Consider the following 21,971-nt stretch of genomic DNA (forward strand, 5'->3'; position numbering starts at 1 on the left):
CATAAAAGCATGATAGGATTGCTAATTCGCGCGCTACTTGTTGCCCATTCTCTGGTATTGTTTGGCCCGAAGGATTTGCCAAATCTCGGCTGCCACTTGGCTGCGGTTCCCGTACCCGTTCCCGTACCCGTTCCCATCCCTTTCCCACCTCGCCTCTGGGAACCAGGATCGCATCTAGATCCTTGGCACAATTATGCGATTCAGGGAAGTGATTAGCCGAAGATTAGACTCAAAGAGTTGAAAATATTTGTGGATTAGCTTGGAACTTTCGCGGGGATCACTCCTTCGCAGGATCAGGCAGGTAGTGGGCAGGTCTTTCTGCTCCCGGGCATCCTGCATGTCCGTTACTTAATTGTGAAATCTGCTTCAGATCCTGATTGAGATTAGAAGGCCCTCTCAAGGACCAGGAAGTGGCAGGACTTCCGCAACTCGAGTGTGGATGCCCGAAAGGACTCGTCGCAATCTCAATTAGCAGGCGCCAGTAGCCCTCGAAGGGCCACCGGCGGTTTGCCGCAGTGACATAAAAAAGATACTCAAGATCGATGAGATGCATCTGAGAGATTCTCATGTGTATCTGCTGGCCGCTAAGTGCCTGAGAACTGTGAAGTGAAGCAGCAATTATGTTGTCGTCGCTTTGATCTGTCCCCCCCGCTCTTGTGGAAGCCACTTGGTGTGGCCTGTATCTGTATCTGTGTCTCTGGCGGCTTCTGCGGCCAGACCATATAGGAAACTATTTAAGCAGTTTTTAATTGTATGCTAATTGATGGCATCCATTGGATATTTTTGGAGCGCAGCAGTTCCGGCTGCTGTTGCTGCCACTTTCCCAGCTGCCAATGGGGATGAATGGAAATGGAAGTCGCCCCCCCCCACCCACTCTAGTCCTCGCCATCTTTCCGACTCTATTAAAAAAACTTACCAATACTCACGCAACAGCGCAGATGCAGAGATACAGATACATTTTGGAATGCAGTGCATTAGTCGAAGCGCTTAGTGTTTTATGGAGGATTGAGGGCGTGGGCCATAAACTGGCCTAATCCACTTCGATTCCGGCTAAGATCGCTAAGATTTTTTGCTATGCTAAAAAGGACAACGGGCAGGACGACGGACAGCAGCAGTGCGGCAATAGCCTGTGAAAAAAGATGGAAAAAATTGAGTAGTGAAGGTCACTCGCCCTCGGAATGGCAGTAGGCCGATTGTGGTGGTGCTGCCGTTGGCGGATGGGGGTGGGGAAGGTGCCAGAGCATCCTGCCACAAGGTCAGACCTTGCCGCAAATTAGGGCAGTTAATTTGCATGTCACCCGGCGGTCGGCTTCAAAGGAGGATCTCCCACGGGCGTGCGTGTTTTGGAGAAAATCCAATTTGGGCGGCAGGAGCTTTGAACTGCCACGGAGATGGAGTCCTGCGGATTTCGCCGTATCTCTATCAGAACTCTGCCGCATCCTTTAACGTCAGTCAGGGATCAATTTCCAGGATAACCTTGTGACTTTGTGACTTAGTTTTTTGGTCCTTTGGACCATAAAGATATCATTTGTCGTTTTGCTTTTTTACGATCAGATCAGTTCGCCGAGTCAGTTCTAAAAAATACATTCCGCGCACCGCAGCGAGTCAATTTTTTTACGGCCCTCCGGCCAGAGGGCAAGGTCATGCCTTTTTTATTTCGGTCAGGACAGGATCGGGATCTGTTCCGCTTCCGAATTCCGCGAAATGCGAAATTTTCGCCGGGCTGGAAACCTAAAAATCTGAAACTAGAACTAGAATTCCAATGCAGTTTTTTTATGCTGCCTAATTTTTATGGCCTAAAAAACGGAACGACCAAGTATCATCTTGGCCATAAACCACCGGCCTAGGTAACACTCTCGACGGCAAAAAAGGACTATTGCAAAAAAGGACAAGGGACGCTCGGCTAACAAAGAGTCCTGCTCGCAGGCGCGCCCAGAAATTCGAGAAAAAAATTATTCCATTTTTTAGAATCAGTGCGCGGATTGTGAACAGGACTCTCCGACCCTCTCCGTCGCACCAGCGGAGGCTTAAAGACACCAGAGCAGGATGCCGAGAAGGTACTGTGGACTGTCCTGACGATGGCCATTAAATGGCCCCGTAAAAAAATAACGCGAAAAAAAACAAGAATTATAAATCATGGGCGAAAAATGGGAATCGGAATGGTCGCAGGACTCAGGGGACTGCCCAGGGGATTCAGGACACAGCTTCGGGCTACAGAGCTGGAAAGTCAAACCGCAATAAAGTTGACACATCGTGCGCAGGATCTGAAAGACTGCGAAACCGAAACACCAGTTTCAGGAAGGCAAATGCGAGTGTCTCCACAAAAACACATAATGTACAGGCCCTGCTATGTATCCTGTAGGTATCTATAGCTAGGTGCTCCGCTTTAGGACATGTATCCAGGACATGCGCAGTCCCAGCCACACCAGTGATTGCCGCAATCATTCTAGTTTCATTATCTGGCCAGCAGATTTATGGCCCTGACCCCTCGTAGCTCCTCCGCCCATCTCCCTCGGACAGCCGCAGCATCCATCAGGGGCAATTGATTCGATTTTATTGTCCATTTACAGTGAAGCCTGAAGCCTGACCAATTGCCATTGATTCACCCACCCCCTTGTGGTATGGTTCTTGGCTGGTATGGCTGGTATGGAAATGTTGGCACAACATCGCCCTCATTTGATTGTCGCGATTATCAGTTTGTTAATATCCATGAAAATTATGAGGAATCGGTCTGTCCGCCGGCCGATCCGATCCGATAAATGGCGCATGGCCCGTTAATGGACAGCGTGCAAATTGGCCAATGTATCCCATGGATACATCGGCTACACATGTAGATACATTGCGAAAATAGCTAGCATGGCATATATATTTCGGGGAGCTGTGTGTGCGAGAAATGTGTGAAATTATTTCAGTGCTGGCATCATCATTTTACAAAGATGTTTATTCATCGAAGCTGCAAAGCCTCTCATTCCAGCAAAAAGTCAATCTCAGATCTTGCCGTAACTCTGGCTCTTAGCAGTAAACACTCCGGGAGTGGGCTCTGGCAAGTCCAACCTCCTCTCTGATGATCACTTTATATTCATTGACAGTTAGTGTGAAATTCGTAGCTCATAAATCGACGGAGAAGACGAAGGAGGCCAAATCTTGGCCACAAAAGCTGCCTTTTGTCGGCTCGCCAGATGGATCGGAGGAGCTGGGAAAGCAAAGAGCAAGAGGTTGGTGGCCATAAACGGCTCTGGTGGAAGACAGAGCCGAGGTGCTAATTCACTATTAAAGAAATCTGAGACCTAAACCGATCTGAGACTCTCAAACAGAAATCGCACCCATTCTCCACTCATCACGCCCCAATAAAACTTAATTTTGTTTGCACATCGGCGGAGTAGAGGCGTAGAGCCTTGGGCTGTGGTTGTTCAATAATCCATTGTATCTTGTTTTTTGTTTCGGGGAACGTGGGAGAACTTCCCATGAAGTGGTAGCCATTCATTGCTCTCCGTATCTATTGGATGGACCAGTGATTGCCTCCATAACCGCCATAAACAGAGCCTCTGAGAGTCAGAGACAATACCGAATTAGAAACGCACACCTAATTGATAATAATATCGAACTTATTCCGAAATCATCCCAATCCCAGCTGCCGCTGAATCATATTTTTGGGGGAGTTGTGCTCCCAGCTGCCGGCTGGAAGGATTTAATCCTCTTGTTGCCCATTTCGGCAGCTCGTCGCATAATTTTCCAATAAACAACTTGATGATGGCCGCATTTCAAACACGGCTAATCCCTAATCCCCACATGATTAATTATCAACCTGCCCCCGAGTCAGAGTCAGAGTCGGCCGCCCGACAAACCAATTGGCGCGTCCTGGCAGAGATTTTCCTGGTTTGCTACTTTTTAATTTACTATATCCTCCGTTCCGGGGCGTTCCCCTGGGTATCTGCGTATCTTTATTATCAAATCATAAAATGCTGCCACTTGTGTGCATCGCACATCCCCCGAAGGGAGCGAAGAAAGGGGTGTCCTGGTACTTCAAGGACCATTTTTTATGCCTCGCCTGGCAAGTGTCAAAACATGTTTTGATACCAGCTCTCGCTCAATTAGATATAGATACAGATACAGACGGAATTAGGGGTGGTTCGGTATCTATTTATCTCACAAGCACTGGGAGATAAAACACAAGGACTTTAAGGACTTTAAAGAAAGGATTCTAAAACTAAAACATACAACTTACACACATTTCATTATTTAGATTTTAAATTTATTTCACTCTTTTATTTTTATTTCTTTAATCCCTTAAATAAAGTTTAATGTAGCCTGTTTCTCTCAGTGTAGCTTCACAGGCGTATCCTTTTTGCTGAATCTCGTTTTTTATGTGCGGGATTATGAACAATTGACAGCCTTTTTAGCTGCCAGGAAGCCAGGAAGGCAGGCAATCGAAACACATGTTTTCTCTGGTAATTAAATAGGAATTTGACTTGTCGCTCCTGCGCTCCTGCACATATTATCCTTGCTGATTTCTCAATTATGACAATCGTTTTGAGCGAACATACGGCCAGGGACATGCTCGCAGGACCCGTTCCAACGCAACGGGTGAGGTGACAATTAATTGGTCGAGACCAATCCGAGGACACTGCAATTGAATTCGCCCAGGACGCGTGGCAGGGAGTGGGCCAAGGTCCTGCCTACCAGCAGGACACTCATCCTTCTATCACGGCAGTGCATTTCGATTTGCCCCGAATCGCATTAATAAGCCATTGGCTTGTGCCACACCCCGTGGATCCTGCTTTCCTGCCCCCGCTGGTGCATGCTGTGACCCTGGTTGTGGGTGGCCCGACTCCGAAGGACATTCTCCGAGTGTCCCTCTACAGGACTGAAAGACTATATAAAATGTCATGGCAGCACAGCTGTCGTTGTAGGTTTCTCCAGCGCTAATCCAAGCAGCCAGGTCTATAAAAGGCAGGTAGCTCCCTCCCCGCCCAGGACCCTACCAGGTAGTTGCAAGAATTGTAATTATTTTTTAAATTTTGTTTTTATTTTCGTAGTTTAGCTTAATTAACACTAAATGGTGCTACTTTACAATATTTTACAATTCGTAGGAATAAATAAGAGGAGGTTTCGACTAAGCCTAGTTTGTACAATCTTTGGGGAGTCGCGGGATCGGTAACAAGAATAGGATTTGGAGCAGGTCCTTACGCCTCAGTCTTGTAGGGCTTGAAGAGCTTCGGCTTGGGCTCCGCAATCACCGTGGTGGTCGGCGACGGGGGTGACATGTCGGAGGCGGGGCGCTTGGAGCTCGGCATCAGTAGACCGGGAGCGGGCAGCGGGCTGGTGGTGGTCAGGAGAGCGGGAGCAGGAACGGAAGAAGCGGCAGCTGGAGCGGGGCTGCGTTCAAACATCTTGGCGTGATCCGAGCCGACGGGCGACAGGGACAGCGTCGAGGAGTGTGGGGAGGAGGACGACTGCAGATCCAGGGGAGGTGTCTGGGTCTTAGGCACACTCAGTCCGGAGTAGATGGAGGCCGACGGCAGACCGGCTCCCAACAAGCCGCCGGAGTAGGACGAGGAACTGGCGACGGCTGCGGCGGCGGCGGCACTGGTACCCATCATGTGCGGATGCATATGAGGGCCAGCGGCGGGATGAGCGGGCACTGGGCGCTGGGCAGTCGGAATGTGGTACGGGGCATAGCGGTACTGGCCGTAGGGCGAGGGCGCATGGCCGGCGGCATGGTGTCCGGGCATCGGGGGCATCGCTGGCATGGCGGGCATGGCCGGCATCGACATGGGCAGCATCGGGTTGGTGGCAGCAGCAGCGGCGGCGGCGGCGGCAGCAGCAGCGGCTGGAGCATAGGGGGGGTAGGGCATTCCCACGCTATTGGCGGCCGCTTGCAGGATGGAAGCGGCGAAAGCGGGATCCGAGTAGACGGCGGCGTAGGGCCAGGCTACGGCGATTCTCTGGCGCTTGTCCTTCATGCGGCGGTTCTGGAACCAGACCTTGATGGTGCTCTCGGGGAGATTCAGCTGGGCGGCCAGTTCGCAGCGGCGGGGCCGGGAGACATAGTTCTCCTTGTAGAACTCCTTCTCGAGACGGGCCAACTGGTCGCGGGTGAAGGCGGTGCGGTAGCGGCGGACGGAGGGATCGGCTGGGATCTCCGAGCCGCGGCTGCCATTGAGGGAGTTGTCCGGACTGGAGAGGCATTCTGAATGAAGAGAAGAAGAGTTCAGTAAGTAAGCCATTCAATTAAAAATTTTTAATTTTTAAAACCTACCATTTGGGGAAGGCGGAGGAGTCTGGGGCTTTCCGTACTGGGTGGCCAGAAGGTCCACAACCAGGGGCTTCTGGTCGACGGGGCTGCTGTCGTGGTGTGCATGGTGGCTCTCCATGTTGTAGGTTCGGTATCCGTGCATCTTTAGGCGGTGGCGGCGGAAATTCAGAGATCGGTTCGGTTCGGTTCGGAAGAGTTCGAGTTGCTTTTGGAAAAGGCGGATGTGTTGACTGTGCGGCGGTCACAGTTCGAGTGTGCCTCTCCCAGCCACCCCCGCCCGCTTTTATACCTGCGAGAGGTCTGCAGGCCGACCTTAGCAATGGCTGCCGTGTCGGCAGGCAGCCAATCGACGGCCGGCAAGAGCGAGATGGCAGGCAGAGAGAGACGCTGGGATGCTGAGATGCTGTGGTGCTGAGAGGCAATTACGAGACTGGAACAAAGACGTCTGCGAGGAGCTGAGGCGAAGGCGCTCAGCATGGAGCTCTCCCTGACCCACACAGGAAAAGGAAGAGCCTCTGCTCAGCAGCAATTACGAGGCTGGAACAACGGTGGCCGGGGTGGGGGTGGGGTGGAGAGGCCAGCCTGGAGAAAGGAGCCAGGAGCTGGCGAAAAGAGAGAGTATTTTGGTATTCATAGCGGATGAGCGAATCTTTTGTCTCGCCTGTCCGCAGGCGGTGGACCCTCCACGAGTGAGCGGGACGGGCGGGCCCCCTTAATAATGGGATTTTATCGGCTTCATCAAGAATGATATGGCATAATGCTGCCGTACGGGCGGTGGCTGCTGGATGCTGGCTTCTGGCTGCTGCTCTACGGGAGCATCCTCAGTACATATCCGAGGCGGAGTACATATATTTATCGATCCGGAGTCGGCCAGCAAATTATTTGCGCTTTTATGAAGTCTTAATATTATGCCGCACGTTTAACAGTCCCACACTGGGAGCTGCAAAGTTTATTCATCCCGGGACCACCCTCGGGATGGACCTCGCCCCAAAACCATTTTGTTTTGTGGGATAATGGCAGCGCTGTTTCGGGGGAGAAATGAATGCTCTGGAACTAAATTTGAAAAGTTTTGGGTTTCGGTTTCGGCGAAGCATTTATTATGATGATATAATCACGACGAGCGGACCGGAGGAGCAACTGTACCAAAAAGATGCCATTTCTGGGGGCGAGTGGGGCGGCCAGTGGAGGAGTGGGTGGTTGATGGTAGCTACCTGCCGACGGAGCGGCTCAAAAAGGGCTGAGCTGGCAGATTAGGGTTAAGTCCGCGCAAAAAAATAACCCGGTCCGCCGTAGTCCGTTAATTGGCCTGCCTGGCCCGTAATCCTTCGACGTCATTATTATGTGTTTTTATAACTTTCTAATGAAATCAGCGAAGGCTTGGGACTCTGGATTGGAACCTGGGCCAGGACCAAGTCAAGCCTTAAGGCTAATCCGAGCAAACAAACAAACAAGCTAGCGGAAAGCCCTGACTCTGACTCTGCAACCCCGTTTCTGGTTTTCTGGTTTGTCTGGCCAAGGAATTCCATTTAATTCGGTTCAATTGAAAGTCAGAGAGAAGGGCACCCAGCGTGTTACCAAATACCAAACTTCGAGTCGATTGTTCAAGATGCTGCAATAAAATCTAACTCGAAACTGGTAACCTGGTAACATGGTAACCGGTAACTGGAACCAGGACACTGCAAAAGTGAAATCCGAAAGGGCAGGCTCAAACTGAAACTGAAAATGAAAATGAAACTGGGTCGCGCATATTGAAAATTGACTAATAATCTGGATGATGGAAAAGGGATTAACATGGCCTGGAACCCAGCAAGCAACCTTTCACCATTGTCCGGTTACGGCTAACTTGCATCCTTGCATATCCTTGCGAGTTGACATAGTTAAAATTATTGGGTTATATTGCGCCGCAATTTGCATTGGCATTAACTCGCTGAGGCAGAGTCCTGCCACTCACTACCTCACCTACCTACCACTGGGGCATATACAGTGACCTGGAAAAGGCCCAGCTACAAGCCTTCTTGACCAAGCCAGGCCCGAACCCAGAACCCTGAACCCTACCCTGGCCGCAACCAACAACCTTGCCTATTGTGCAGCACCTCCGGAGCCATTGTCTTTGACTCTCTCCGCGATGGGCTGCTGGGTTAAGCGACAGTAAATACCCTTTATGGGCGAAAGTGACGGGTATGGGTACGGGTACGGGTACCTGACCACCCTAGGTGTCTCTGGACCGATGCGATCCGCGAACACTTTCGCATTTTTCCCTTCGTCTTGGCCGAATACCCGGAATACTCGGTTTATTGCACATACTGCCTTTACAAAGCGCCGATCTCGCTGATTATCGTCCGTCATCGTCATCATGGGAAGTAAATGGCGATCGCACACTAATGGAATGGAATTGTCCGCGCAATAGAAGTGCCAAACGAAGCATAGGTCCTTCCGAAGGACTTGCTTGCCAAAAAGGGCCAAAGAGGCAGAGGCAGTGCAAAAATTGGCAATAAAAACGGAAAACGGCAAACGGAATTATGATTGATGATTGAGTAATTTGTGTAATAAAACGATTACGCCAAAAATGGCAACAATTTATGATGATTGTGAGGCATTAGAAGGGGTCTCTGTCATCCATGAGCCTCACAAATTGTTTAAATCAGTTAATTAATTTAAGTATTTTGGCCAAAAAACACAAATTGGTAGTAAAATCATTCCTAAAATAGGCCAACACTTAAAAATACATAAAAGTTTTATGATAAAATTTGTAAAAAAAGCATAAACTTCTATATGATTTCCTGGTAATAAAAACTAAATAAAATATATAGTTTTTATATTTATATAGTATAAATTTAGGTATAGTCTCTATCTAATAAATAAACAAAAATATATATATGTTGTTATCCAAAAGTTTCAGATTTTTATGACTCGAGTAAAATAATATTTTTCCTCGAGGAAGAGTACTATAATATTTTAAATATTTCGTTCAATAGTTCCATATAATACGAATGCCATTGAAGGTGATGCTAGATCCCTAAGATCCCTAAAGGTAGAACTCCCATAATTAACAGGTAAGTAGAACGCTAACCTTGTAAGATATATTTTTTTCAGGAGCACTCTACGAAAAGCCGTGAAGAATTAAAAAATTAGAGCAGTTCCCGGGGTTCTGGGAAAAAAACTAGCGCAGCGAAAAAATCAAACAATGAAAACAAAAAACTTGATCTACTTTCCTAATACCCAAAAATAGAGGACCACTCGCGGCAGGACATTGGTCGTTCCGCGAACTAGATCACCGTCCCGGGACATAAAAATCTGCATATAGACCATAATTTTGTACAACAATGGAACTGGGAAATGGAAAAGCGAGGACCATAAACCATAAAGCGAAGCAGAGCACAAAAATCGAGCAAATAGAACAAAAAACTGATCTAGTTTTCTAAAAGCAGCGCACTACATTTTCCAGCCACGACACGACGACCTTATAGATCCTTGTCCCCTGTGTGTGTGTGTTGTCCTGCGGTTCCGTCGAAGGTGCACCAATAAAAAGGCGCGTCCGGATCTTCCGGGCCTAGGAATTTTTTTTTTTTTGCCTCGGTCCAATTTTTAGTGGAAATGCGAGCGCGCAATAAACCCTCGCCCCTGTCCGTACGCATGTCCTGTGTGACCCGGGGCAAGGACCGGGGCAATTGCTGTAATTAGGAGGTTTGTAGCGTAGGCACTGCCCGGGATCGAGGGTCGTTCAAAAAATGACAATGGAAAAAACTCATAAAAAGAGCAACAAAGTGGCCCAGAAAGAAAAAAATTGGCTCGCTTTTTTTCAAAAACAAAAAGAGGCCACAAAAAGTCTACACGAGCCGTGAGTCCTGGGCAGCGACAATCAGGACGAATAATTAGGTGAGCGATTGTCCTGCCATTGTGAGGCTCAATGATTAGCGGTTTCTTTTTTACAAAAAAAAAAATGGTTTGTCGGGCGGCGAAGGATATTGGAGTGGGAACTAAGAAGAGCAAGGACTATTAATAAATTTGTTTTTCAAATAGTTTTATTATTAGCCTTAATTATGATAATTTAATTATTAAAACATATATAAATTATAATACACAAACACTAGCTAGAGGTTTCCCTTTGTATCTTATATATGCATCTCATAGATTCAATGTATCTCTTAGATGCTTGTGAGAGGTGGGGCAAGAGGTCCTGAGAGTGCCATTCGAGTAAAAGAAAATCAATCGGACACATTTACTATAAATACAGCGCATTGCGGTCTCCGAGGCAATTCAATCCAATCTATGACGAATCGGGGTTCATGTGAAGGAGCAGCAGGACCCTGGGACAGATTCGCCAACAAACGCTGCTGGAAAGCCGCAAACTGCACCGTCAAAGGACTTGGTAGGGGGCAGCTGTGTACAGCAGGATACGCTAGATACGGCAGGGGCAACAAGGAGAGGTCGTCGGTAGCCAGATTCCACCGCACTGACGAATCACATCAAAGTGGAACACAGAGGCCTAAGATCTCAGGACTCAGGGTCAGCGGGCATCCTGCTAACAGACATGTCAAATCACAGAAACCATCGACGACAGGACACTGAGAGCCGGGCCAAGAGTAGGAAAAAAGGACAAGAAAACAGCATCGACTCACCGCAGCAAATTCGCGCTGACGGTGCACGAACAGCGGGGCACACCATAATATTTTGGTTGCCCGGAATGTATCTGAAACGGAGAGACCGATCCAGGATGCGTAGGAAGCGTCTTGTTTCGAAAGAATTCCTTCTTCTCTCTTTATTGACCGGCAATTAGCTACGGTGAGTGGCGGTTTCGAGTGAGCTGCAGGACACTGGCTACTTCGACCCAGGACCTACATATCGGGATCCTCTGCTCCGCGTTGGACTCGCTCGGCAGGACCAGAACCCACAGCTTCAGTGGCGGCGGCGTTTTCGGTTCTTGTTCCTATTTCTGTTTCCATTTCCATTTCCATTCCCTTTTTTTGTAAATTTGTGAAAATTAAGTCGTTCCGCTTGGTTCTCGTTTTTAGGTGGTACTTCTGTAGCAATTTTATTTGTATCGTAGGTGTTGTATTTGTCAACATTTAGGCAGGATTCTCCGGCTGCCAGGCAGGCAGTGGCAGCGGATTAGACGATTTGTGGGCACGGATTCGAAATGCCTACTGCAGCACTAATTGGTCGACGGGACCGCCAGGGGGGGCAGGAAAGGAGGTGGTTCTAAGGATGCGTTTATCTGCATTGAGGACGTGCTAATTTTTGTTCCGGAATGAGCATATAGAAATTCATTTTTTTAATATTACAAATAAGTACTACTAATATAGTAAAATGAGGAATACAGTAATATATAAAATTAAATCCTAAAAACTTAATTAAAACAGGATATTAAAATAAGGAATGTAAGGCTTCTAAATTTGTTTGACGGCTTTTTGCTAAAAGTATTTTTTACAGCAGATTTTCCTTTTCCTGCGTTGGATATGTATATTTTTACTAAATTCGGAATAAATATAGAATCTTGAGTTTTTGAAAATAATTTATTTTTGTTTCAAAATCTTCCATCATTCCACCCACCGTGGCGCCACTTAAACAGAATTTAAAATTTTCACTCATACGCGGGACATGGTTTCAAACTTGTTCCCACAGAGGGCGCGTAAATTCAAACCGGTAATAGTGGGATTTCAACCGGTAATGGCGGAACTATCGATAACAGGAAAATACCAATCGCCAGATAAGCTAATCGATATAATACTGAAGTAGTAGTATTTTTCTCCAAGCGAAATCGATTTATCGATAGGCTGATATATTTTCGACATCCCTAGACCCGACATAAACACTAAAACAGTAAAAACGCGGAATAGAAGCAAAATAAACACAAATTAAATTCCGAAAACGGTCGAAATCCCATTAAAACTAAGCGCTACTCCGTGCCCGTGACATGTGCAGCCTGTGAAGCTCGTGCAGTTGTATTTCCGAAACTTCTGGTTTGTTTATTCCGTCTGAGGCTCCCCAACACACCCAAACGGGCGAAAAAGAGCATGCACACAGACTGCGCCCTACCGAAAAGACCTCAAAATTAAACAGACCTCCAATCAGACACGGTAGCATAATTTAACGCGCGATACAACAAATCGTATTGCACAAATTTAAGGCGGAAAAAAGTAGAAAATAACAATTATTTTTTTTAGCTTGCTAAAATTTTATAACTAAAAAAAATTTCCTCCTTTTTTCCCCTCATTCGGGTTGCCAGATCTTGAAGCCTCTGGAGAGGGCGCTTTTTGGCGTTGCCACATTTCGAGGGCTCTGCAGAAAAGAGAGAATTTTTTTTGAGAGAAAAAAATTTGAGAGATGAAAATTTTTGTTTTTTTTTTTATTCAGCTTGAAATTTTATTTGGCTCTTAGAAAAAAGAGAATTTTTTAAGAGAGATGAAAATTTTTGTTTTTTAAAAATCAAGTGCCGCCAAAAAAATCAAGCGCGCCTTCTCCATGCCACGCAATCCCTTCCGCTGGTCGCGCAAGTTCAAGACCTCGTCCGGGGCTGCCGCCTCCCTGTCCGGATCCGGATCTGGCCATGATAACGAGGAGCGACGTGGCAGCCATACGGCCATTTCGTCCTGCCGAGGCGGCCGAGGACCCCCCGCCCAGGACAGCAACAACAACAAGAGGGCACGAGTCCTGCGGCGCTCCTCGTTTAGGAAGTTTCTCAATCGAATCACTCAGCATCTGACAACGGTAAGGCTTCTAAGAGTGTGTTTTTTTTAAGAAAATAAATAAATAATAAAAATATTAGTTTTTAAGAAAGTTCCTTCAATAAATGAGTCTCAAAAGTGATTAATTATTCATTTTTCGTTTAGTAGTCATCCGAAGCAGAGTCCCCTATTTCTAAACTCTGGTCTACTACGTTATCGGTGCTCCACAAAAGCCCTCTTATCAGGAGTGGGGTGTCGCCCCACGATGACTATTTGTGGAAGGAATCGTGAGCGGTGCATCTGGCTCCGCTCTTTGTCCCTCCAATGCCGCACATATGGCACCGTTTCGCTGCTTTTGTTCGAAAGTTGTGGGACCTTAGACCCTCCCCGCCCTCCATAGGGCCACGTTGGGTTCGGGAGTTGTTGTTTTGCTTCCCTTTTGTTTTCCCGCCCGTGCTGAGTCACTTTCGCGGGTCCGAGTGATAAGAGGAGTGGACTCCAGTGGGAGTCCAGGGAGTTGGGAATGCTAATCCACGGGCATGATATGTGCGGATGTGCTGCCTGGCGGGCAGGCCTTCTTTGTTCGGAATATCTGCGCACAGTCGCATTCCTTGGATAAAAAGGCCTTTGTTTACCGAACTATAAATACACTGGCCTACACTTTCCCGAAGAGTAGCTGAAGCTGAAGCACTGGGCTCATGGAAATTAATTTTATTTTCAACAATTGCCGTCTCATTATCATCATAATTTTTGTTGTTTCGATTCGGCGTCGACCTGTAACTGGGGGGTGTAGGTGTGCGCCTTTTGTTTCGCAGACAGCAATTGTTCAAACAGTGTGTTCGCGCTACAATAAACAAACAAATACAAACAAAAACTAGAAGCAGCGGCGGTTTCGGTGGAGTGTTTTTCGGGTCGTGCGCTGCTGGAGCGAGACAGCGTCCGAGGACCTAGCCAGAGGGGCAGAGTTGGGCCTCCAACAAGGAGGCTGAAAAGTGTGCCATCCATTGCATTCTTCTATTAGCGATATGGTATTTGATTAATTGTAGAGATCGCAACCTTACAGCCAGTGCAGTTGACCTTTTGGCGCTTCGCATTCCAGAACGATAGCAGAAACTTAATTTCATTCAGACTCGGACTCGGACCCGGATTGGGGGAAGAACGGGGAAAGCTCAATGAAAACTAGCTATTGAGATATGGCCAGTAGTACTAATAGTATTTCTGGTATGAGATTGTGTGGTAATTGGAGGCTATTACTTCATTGTAAACAAGTGATTTTTTGGTTTGATTTGAAGACCAAATACCAGGTACTCCCTCTTCTATAGAGATCTATAAGTTCTAGAAGCCAGAAAGATGCCTATTCGCTGGTTGTTGCACTTGTTGATGGCCAGATTAGTACGTAAGCGGCCCTCTCCTTCCGCCTTTTCGCTTTTATTTGCTGATTTTCTATGATATTCAAGAGGGCCTAAGGCCTAGGTTCCTACTCTTTGCTTTTGTACGCCCGTGTTTCCGGCCCACACGGCCCATTCGGCTCACACGTAACTTTTCCCCTCGCTGTTGTACAACTGTGCGAATTATTGTCTAATGTGCCTTTTTTTCACAATTGTTTTCGCCGCTCGACCAGCCTCGCACGTTTCTCGCTTTCTTCCGCCCCCAGCCCCGGGCTGAATACGCTTTCAAGGTAAAATCAATTGAGATCAAACTAATTGAAAGAATGTTTTCTGAATTTTTAGCCAGCGTTTATTTCTGTGCTTCCATGCCGTGGCCCGCCCGCCTGCCTGGCACGTTCAAATACAATCTTTCTTTCCACTCGGCAAAGGGTGTTACTATTTTAGGGTATTACTATAGCTTTGGATACTTTTTGTTTCAGTTTTCTTGGGGGAACACCTTGTACAGTCCAGGACTTTCATATATGGCCTCTTCCCAAGTCTATAACTTGGCCAATATCCATCCGATCCTTAAAAGGAATACCTTATACAATTTTTGGATCAATTCTCCACAGATCTCTATCAAAACCTGAGAACAATATTTTTTAACAATTTTTTTCACATATTTTTAAAGGTACCCCTTGTTAAATGCATGATTTCTAGATATTGCCCCTTATGATGACTATATCTTAGCCATTCTACATCTGATTCTTGAAAGGAATAGCTTGAACGATTTGTGAATCAATTCCCCATCATTTTCCATTAAAATCCTGGAACAACATTTTCGCACCATATTTTTTTGAATTTTTTTTGGCAAAATCCAGAATGTCCATATGTGGCCCAGTAGAATGTCTATATCTTTGTCAGTTTTCAACCGATTCTTGAGAGGAATAGCTTAAAGTATTTGTGGATCCCCTACAGATCTCTGTCAAACCCAGAGAACATAATTTTTTAACAAATTTTTAAACAATTTTCCCAAAAAGCATTTTTTTTTTAGCACCTAGTCTGCCTAATTGGGCGTTACTCGCTGGCTCTGTTGTAGATCCGGTGTGGAGTGATACACATAAGTGTAGTGTAGAATGATGTAATGCTCATGATGTTAATAGAATGTCGCTGAATGAGGCTGAAAATATGAGCCGAATGTAAATTTATTCGCCGCTCTGCTGGAAAGTGCAAATTTTTCAACGGACTTCGGAAGTCAAGCGGTTCGACCCTGTCGGGAGGGAGCTACGTGTTCGTTCGATCCAAATGGTGGATATTAGATAAGGTTGACAGGAGTCATAGGGTATAGAGCTGACAGTGCGGGTCATGGGGATAACTATCACACTTTCAATTAGCAGACAAAGCCATGTGTCGCCCTACAGGCGAGTCGCGCACTGTACCTGTACGAGGGGCCTCCACGAGCACCTCCACCTCCATCCCTTACCTGATAAGCAATGTGTGCGCAGCGAGGTGGTCTGATTAGAGCGTAGGTTGTGGGTGCAACCTTGACAGAGGCTCTCTCCACAGTTCTTTCCACTTGATCGAGCCCCTCGGAGTGGCAACTGCCCGCTGTTATATAACCAGATCCCGGACCAGAATGATATCTAATTACGGGGATTCGGCCAGATAGCGTTACGTGTCTGGGAGGGGGGTATAAAGGCATAAACATGGTCCAATGTTTGCCAGTCTCGCAGCCGGTTCATAAATCTCCGACATCATGCCATGAACCTCATTGTTTATGGCTACGTCCGCGTCATGCTTTTCCAATCCCAGAGGTGTCACGTGTTGCGAGTGCTTGGAACTGAAGGTGATTTGGCGAAATAGTCTATAGCGATAGTGTTCTAAAAATAGTCTTTGGCTGGTCGAGATTCCATTAATAAATACGCTCCACTAGACAGGTCTTAGAGCCCAAGACCTCTCTAGATCTTAGAGAGATCTCTGAGGCCCATTCATGCCCCAGCCAAGATCTGAGATCATTAGCAATGCCATGACAGCGCCGCAATTATCTTCAATTATTTACAATTATTTAATAAAACGTAAACGTAACAGAAGTAGCCAGATACCATCCACCAGCTATCTCATGCACCTACTGCGATCTTACGTAAAAAGTTGAACAAATACTCGAGTGCGCTGCAATATTAATAAGTTATCTGGCGCGGGAGAATACCTCTTGGCTCTCTAGTCCCTCCCCCCACTGGCTTATCTCCAAAGAGCTCTGGCCGCATAAAAACACGGAGTGGAATTTTTGCTGGCCGGGATGGGACGGGACGGGACAAGAATTCGAGACGAGGGCACGATAAATTCGATCCATCGAGTTAAACAGAATAATGCGAGAAAGTAAACAAAGCGCCGGGCAGTAGGCAGGAGGCATTAGAGGGGGACCTTATGGGAGGAAGAAATGCGAGGCGCTGGCCACTGGAGACTGGACACTTGATATGAAAAGAAATAGCATTTGAAGCCACTGGGCCTGGCGACGAAAGGCCCACTAAATCCAGAGAAATGTTCTTAAATTTATAAATAATAATGACGACGACGCCGACGATGATGATGATGATGATGATGATTGTCGTCGCAAATTGAGACAAGTGGCTAGTGGCCAGTGGCCAGTGACCAGTTTCGTTCTATGCCGCGCCATTTCTGGCTCAATTAGCCAGCCCAGAAGCAATTCCAGGCAGGGGAAATGGAGGCTGTTGTGTCTCCAGCTCTGTGAGGGATTAGGTCAGCACTGAATAGCTCCCAACTCTAAAATCTTTCAACATCTATCTCTCTCTCTCTTGCCCCTAAATGCTGCATCTTCCAGTCGGCGGATAACTCGTACTCGGATCGCATCGCCTTCATAGAAATCGTGCCTTTCTATACCGGATGCTGGCGCAGAAAAGAGGTATCTACTCCACCTAATCAGGGGTCCTATACAACACTCACTCCACAATGTCATGATCACCACCCAAGCCCTAGTCCCAATCCCAGCTAATCCCACACAAAGATTTATTTCCTTTGGCCAATTCGGTCGGTATTGGTCTACCAGTTCGTGGGTTGCGTGGGTTTTCGCTTTCAAAAAACCGGCTTTAGTTCGCGCTTCTTTTTTTTATTTCCCCCACTTATTTGTCTCTATTGAACTCATTATACTCCGGCTCGTTGTTTCATATTTTTTGTCCGACACTGATTGCCGAACGATGACGTTACCCATTCGGATTACTCATCCGCTGTGGCTGTAGCTGTGACTGAATTTTGCATTTCCTCAACCCTCGAAGGGGTCAGCCTTCCCCTCGGAAATAGGCCCACTAGCTAGTGGCTACTGGTGGCTGCCCATTTCATCATCCACAAACCCACATTTTATGGACCAACTCAGTGCAACCAAAGCCATTAAAGGCACTTGCCGGAGCTGCACCATTACTGCTTTTATGTAATTTAATTTGGAAGTCTCTTCATGAGATCTCTCGGAAGAGCAGCCAGACACACCTCCAGAGTGCCCATTATGCCCTCCACTATTGTACCAACTCATTATCGACCTTAAACTCGCAAATTTTCCAGACGATTGGACCCCAATTAACACAATTCCTATCAATATTTGATTTAAAACCAACATGATGGTTGATATTATAGAACAAGATTGCCCATCTCTCCTCTCATTTTTGGCTTGCAATTCATACCTCTCTTCTATTTCCCCCAAAAGGCCAACAAGCCCTCATCCTCAAACACTGGAGGAGGCGGCAGCCTGGAGCGCGTGCCTCCCATCGGAGGCTACCAATGGCCGGCGGACCAGACGCCGGGAGTGATGGGCCTGAAGAACCATGGAAACACTTGCTTTATGAACGCGGTCCTGCAATGCCTCAGCCACACGGACATCCTTGCAGAGTACTTTGTCCTGGACCAATACAAGGTGAGGATACTTTACCCTATTCTCAGAAAACCCATCTAATATATTCTGATTACCAGGTCGACCTGAAGCGACGAAACAAAATCAATTCCCGAAAGTTTGGCACCAAGGGGGAACTCACCGAACAACTGGCCAATGTCCTGAAGGCACTGTGGACCTGCAAGAACGAGAGCGACCACAGCACCAGCTTCAAGGCCGTGGTGGACAGATATGGAACGCAGTTCCGCAGCTCCACGCAGCACGACGCCCAGGAGTTTCTGTTCTGGCTGCTGGACAAGGTGCATGAGGACCTGAACACGGCCAGCAAGAGGCGCTACAAGAGCTTGAAGAATTCCTACGGCCGCTCCGACGAGGTCATCGCCGCGGAGACCCTGGCCAACCACATACGGTGCAACAACAGCTTCGTCCAGGCCGTGTTCCAAGCCCAGTTCCGCTCCTCGTTGACCTGCCCGCGCTGCGACAAGCAATCGAACACCTTCGACCCCTTTCACTGCATCTCCGTGCAGCTCCCACAGCTCACCCAGCTGACCATCTTCGTCACGGTCGTCTACATAAAGAAGGTGCCGCGCCAGGTGAAGATGGGCCTGCGCGTCCCGGCCGGATCACCTATCGTGGCTCTGCGAGAGCAGCTGCAGACGGACACCGGCATCGAGGGGTCGTGCATGGTGCTGGTCGACCTGAACGCCGAGGGATTCACGCGCGTCTTCTTCGACTCCCAGCCCGTGGAGACTGTCGCCAGCAACGAGAACATCTACTGCATCGAAGTCCCCGAGGCGACCCCCGTGCCAAAGGCGGCTGGAAGCGGCGATAGTGCAGCGGCGGCTGCCCCTGCCCCAGCCCCAGCTTCAGTCCCAGCGCAGGCAGACCTGCTCCTCCTAGTGGCCAATGTGTACAGAGCGAAGGACGGCAAGGACGTGGCTCGTTTCGGAGCCCCCTTCAGTATGAAGGCGCCGCGCGACTGCTCCTACCAGGAGCTGCAGAAAAGAATGCTGCGCGAAATGACGCTCCTGTTGAAGCCAGAGGTGTTCTCCTACGCCACGCCGCCGTCCGAGATGTTCCGCATCCGGCTGCAGGACCCCTCCGCCGACCCGGACACCTACCTGGAGCAGGTGGAGCATCCGCTGCTCACGGAGATGATCGACTTGGCGCTGTCCGTGCTGTCCGCCGAGGCGGGGCCGCAGCACATCAAGCTTCTTCTGGAGTGGAGCTCGCCTGAGGAGTACTTCCTCGCCAGCAAGGAGCCGGACGATGTGGTGGAGCACGAAAGCGTGGCGCGGCTGAGTGCCAGCAAGTCAGGGGTTACGGCAGCGCTGACCCTGGAACAGTGCCTGGAGCACTACACCAAGGCGGAGACCCTGAGCGCCGAGGACGCCTGGCGGTGCCCCCACTGCCAGCAGTACTTGCCCGTGGTGAAGACGCTGGGTCTGTGGTCGCTGCCGGACATTCTGGTGGTGCACTTCAAGCGCTTCCGTCAGCACCAGTCAAAGGGACCGCAGGCCGCGAAGCTGACCACGATGGTCAAGTTTCCTCTCACCGCCTTCGACATGTCCCCTCACTTGGCGCGCGGCGTGCACGAAAGTGCCAGCAGCTCCAATGGGTTGGGACTCAGTCTGGGCTCGGCCAATCCGTGGAAGCGTGCCAAGACCGGGGAATCGCGCTCCTCCACCCTGAACTCTCGCAGCGAGTCAAAGGACACGCGCTATGACTTGTATGCCGTGTGCTACCACCAGGGGGACACTTTGGAGACCGGACACTACACGGCCGCGTGCAAGAACCCCTACGACCGGCAGTGGTACAAGTTTGATGACCAGCGCGTCAGCAAGGTGCCGGAGGACGCCATCGAGGAGGACATCATCAACAACGAGGCGTACATGCTCTTCTACCAGCGACGCAGCGTGGACGCCGGCGAGTGCTCCGGCTCTAGCTCCAACTCGGGAGATCACTGGGTGTCCCGCTTAGCACCCGCCAGTTCATCCTCGTCCGCGTCCTCGACGACGGGACGGGAGAAGGAGGCGGTCAAGCTGGAGGAAGCCAGCAAGGTGGCAGAGAAGGCGGTGGCACAGTCCAAACCAGTGGACATACCCAACATTTGCAACGAGAAGATGGAAGGTAAGTGGATTATCTTTTAGGTTGTGAAGTGTTACTAACTCTATTCTCTTTTGTAGTTACTGACGCACCAGAAGAGGTGGTTACGATAGAGAAGTCGCCCCCTCACGAGCTGCTTGGCGCGGAGGAACTAGCTTATGCCGACGCCGATGTGGATGGCAGTGGTCTCAGTGAGGAAAGCAATGGGTCTCTGCCGGTACCAGCCTCCACTACAACTGCCGATGATGAAGGCCTGACACTTGGCGAGGAGGCGACTCTCATTTTTGCCATGGACGAGAACTGCACGGAGCTAGCGGAAGAGGAACAGGAGGGCAAGTCTCCTTGCCCCCCGCAGGCAGAAGCCACAGACATGACCGTAGTCCCAGATGAGGGAATGCCCGCTGCTGAGACGGTTAAAACCAACGGGCACACCACCTCATCCTCCTCATCGTTGGAGAGCTCAGGTTCTTCGCGATCATCGCCAAGATCGCTGAGTACGTCGGTCACTGCGGCGTCCACGCTGCACAGGAAGTTCAACGGTCATATGACCGCCACCGCTTCGCTATTCAACGGAACTCCTCCGCTATCGGGCTCACAGATTTCGCGGCATGTTCAGCTGCACAACCACAACTGGAACGGGTCCAGGAGCAGTGTGTCGGCCGAGGAGAGTGCCACCCACCAACAGCAGCAGCATGCGGCGGCGGCTGCAAGCTTGAGTCTGCGCCACTCCTTCTCCACGAGCTCAAACTACACGGAGACATTGTCCTCCCTGCTCCGGAACTCGGCCAACACTTGCAGCAAGGACACTCTGCTGTTCATTGACCAACAGAATCACCACGCGTCGGACCTAATGGAGGACGACGATGACTCGTACATGGGCAGATCGCTCTGGGTAAGCTGGAGAGTGTTTATATTGTATTTCATGTTTATTAATAATCATATTTCTTTTACAGATATCGCCCTTAACGCCCCACAAACTCATCACCGTTTCTCCGAAGAATTAAATGAAGGAAAATTGAGATGCAGACGAAAACAGAAATCGGAAAACCCGAAACCAGAAACCAGAAGACACACAAACGCACTATAGCCATAAGCCTAAAGTTTACTTTATATGATATTTGTAAGCCGCGATTAAGATGTTATACAAATCTGTTTACTTTAAGATGTATACTCATATGTATGATATTTGCAATATGGCATTAAGTTTGACACTTGAGGCGGAAACTTGAGTAGAAGGAATAAGCCCAACTTTATTTATTTGATGATCGATGAAGCAAGTTAACTTTATTTTATTATTTGACACCATTCACCTGCGGAGTTACCAGCCGGTAAAGATTATTATTTATTTTTGTTTAACTTCTTGTATAGTCCTCAAAGCCAATTTCGACGAAACAATGAAGTGCTTGGCATGCCTATGTTTAGAATTTTTGTACACGAAACCAAGTTTCAAACTGCAATCTATTATGCTCTTTAACGACGGATTACTATAACGATTTGATTTCAACATTAACTTACTATTTTCCAATACATCTCTGCTATACGATTCTGGAAGCTTCAAGTTGATGAACTAACGAGTTTAAATAGAATGAAGAACTTTATTTAGGTGTGTGATGTTCATGAAATTCATAAATATACGTGAAGTTGTTGGATTCAAAACCGGGTTTTGTTTTTACAGGCGTACT

At 48.3% G+C, this 21,971-nt stretch overlaps 2 protein-coding genes across 7 annotated transcripts; one reads left to right on the plus strand and one right to left on the minus strand.

Moving 5' to 3' along the window:
• Positions 1-5,019: 5,019 nt before the first annotated feature.
• LOC6494161 (segmentation protein even-skipped) lies at positions 5,020-6,549 on the minus strand. The gene is made up of 2 exons (XM_001960811.4): positions 6,260-6,549; positions 5,020-6,190 (listed from the first exon to the last, which is right to left on the minus strand). The coding sequence occupies exons 1-2, from the start codon at positions 6,396-6,398 to the stop codon at positions 5,184-5,186; spliced, it is 1,146 nt and encodes a 381-aa protein (XP_001960847.1). The 5' UTR covers positions 6,399-6,549; the 3' UTR covers positions 5,020-5,183.
• Positions 6,550-12,013: 5,464 nt separating this feature from the next.
• Positions 12,014-21,945, plus strand: LOC6496407 (ubiquitin carboxyl-terminal hydrolase 31). Of its 6 annotated transcripts, none has more exons than XM_044715670.1 (7): positions 12,014-12,216; positions 12,483-12,964; positions 17,128-17,208; positions 18,001-18,207; positions 18,264-20,313; positions 20,370-21,181; positions 21,243-21,945. In XM_044715670.1, the coding sequence occupies exons 2-7, from the start codon at positions 12,719-12,721 to the stop codon at positions 21,291-21,293; spliced, it is 3,447 nt and encodes a 1,148-aa protein (XP_044571605.1). In that variant the 5' UTR covers positions 12,014-12,216; positions 12,483-12,718; the 3' UTR covers positions 21,294-21,945. The 6 variants fall into 6 exon arrangements, with proteins under 6 accessions (XP_044571605.1, XP_032306230.1, XP_001960848.2 ...); XM_032450339.2 differs by having other exon boundaries at positions 12,611-12,964; XM_001960812.4 differs by having other exon boundaries at positions 12,688-12,964.
• Positions 21,946-21,971: the final 26 nt, after the last annotated feature.

This window comes from Drosophila ananassae, chromosome 3L (genome assembly GCF_017639315.1).
Source record: "Drosophila ananassae strain 14024-0371.13 chromosome 3L, ASM1763931v2, whole genome shotgun sequence".
Taxonomy (NCBI): Eukaryota; Metazoa; Arthropoda; class Insecta; order Diptera; family Drosophilidae; genus Drosophila; species Drosophila ananassae.

Coding starts and splice junctions, on each gene's coding strand:
- LOC6496407 (XM_044715669.1), top strand. CDS start 12,719: ATGCCACGCAATCCCTTCCGCTGGTCGCGCAAGTTCAAGACCTCGTCC. Junction 12,965..17,127: donor TCACTCAGCATCTGACAACG/GTAAGGCTTCTA, acceptor TGCATCTTCCAG/TCGGCGGATAACTCGTACTC. Junction 20,314..20,369: donor TTGCAACGAGAAGATGGAAG/GTAAGTGGATTA, acceptor TCTCTTTTGTAG/TTACTGACGCACCAGAAGAG.
- LOC6494161 (XM_001960811.4), bottom strand. CDS start 6,398: ATGCACGGATACCGAACCTACAACATGGAGAGCCACCATGCACACCAC. Junction 6,191..6,259: donor TCCTCCGCCTTCCCCAAATG/GTAGGTTTTAAA, acceptor CTCTTCATTCAG/AATGCCTCTCCAGTCCGGAC.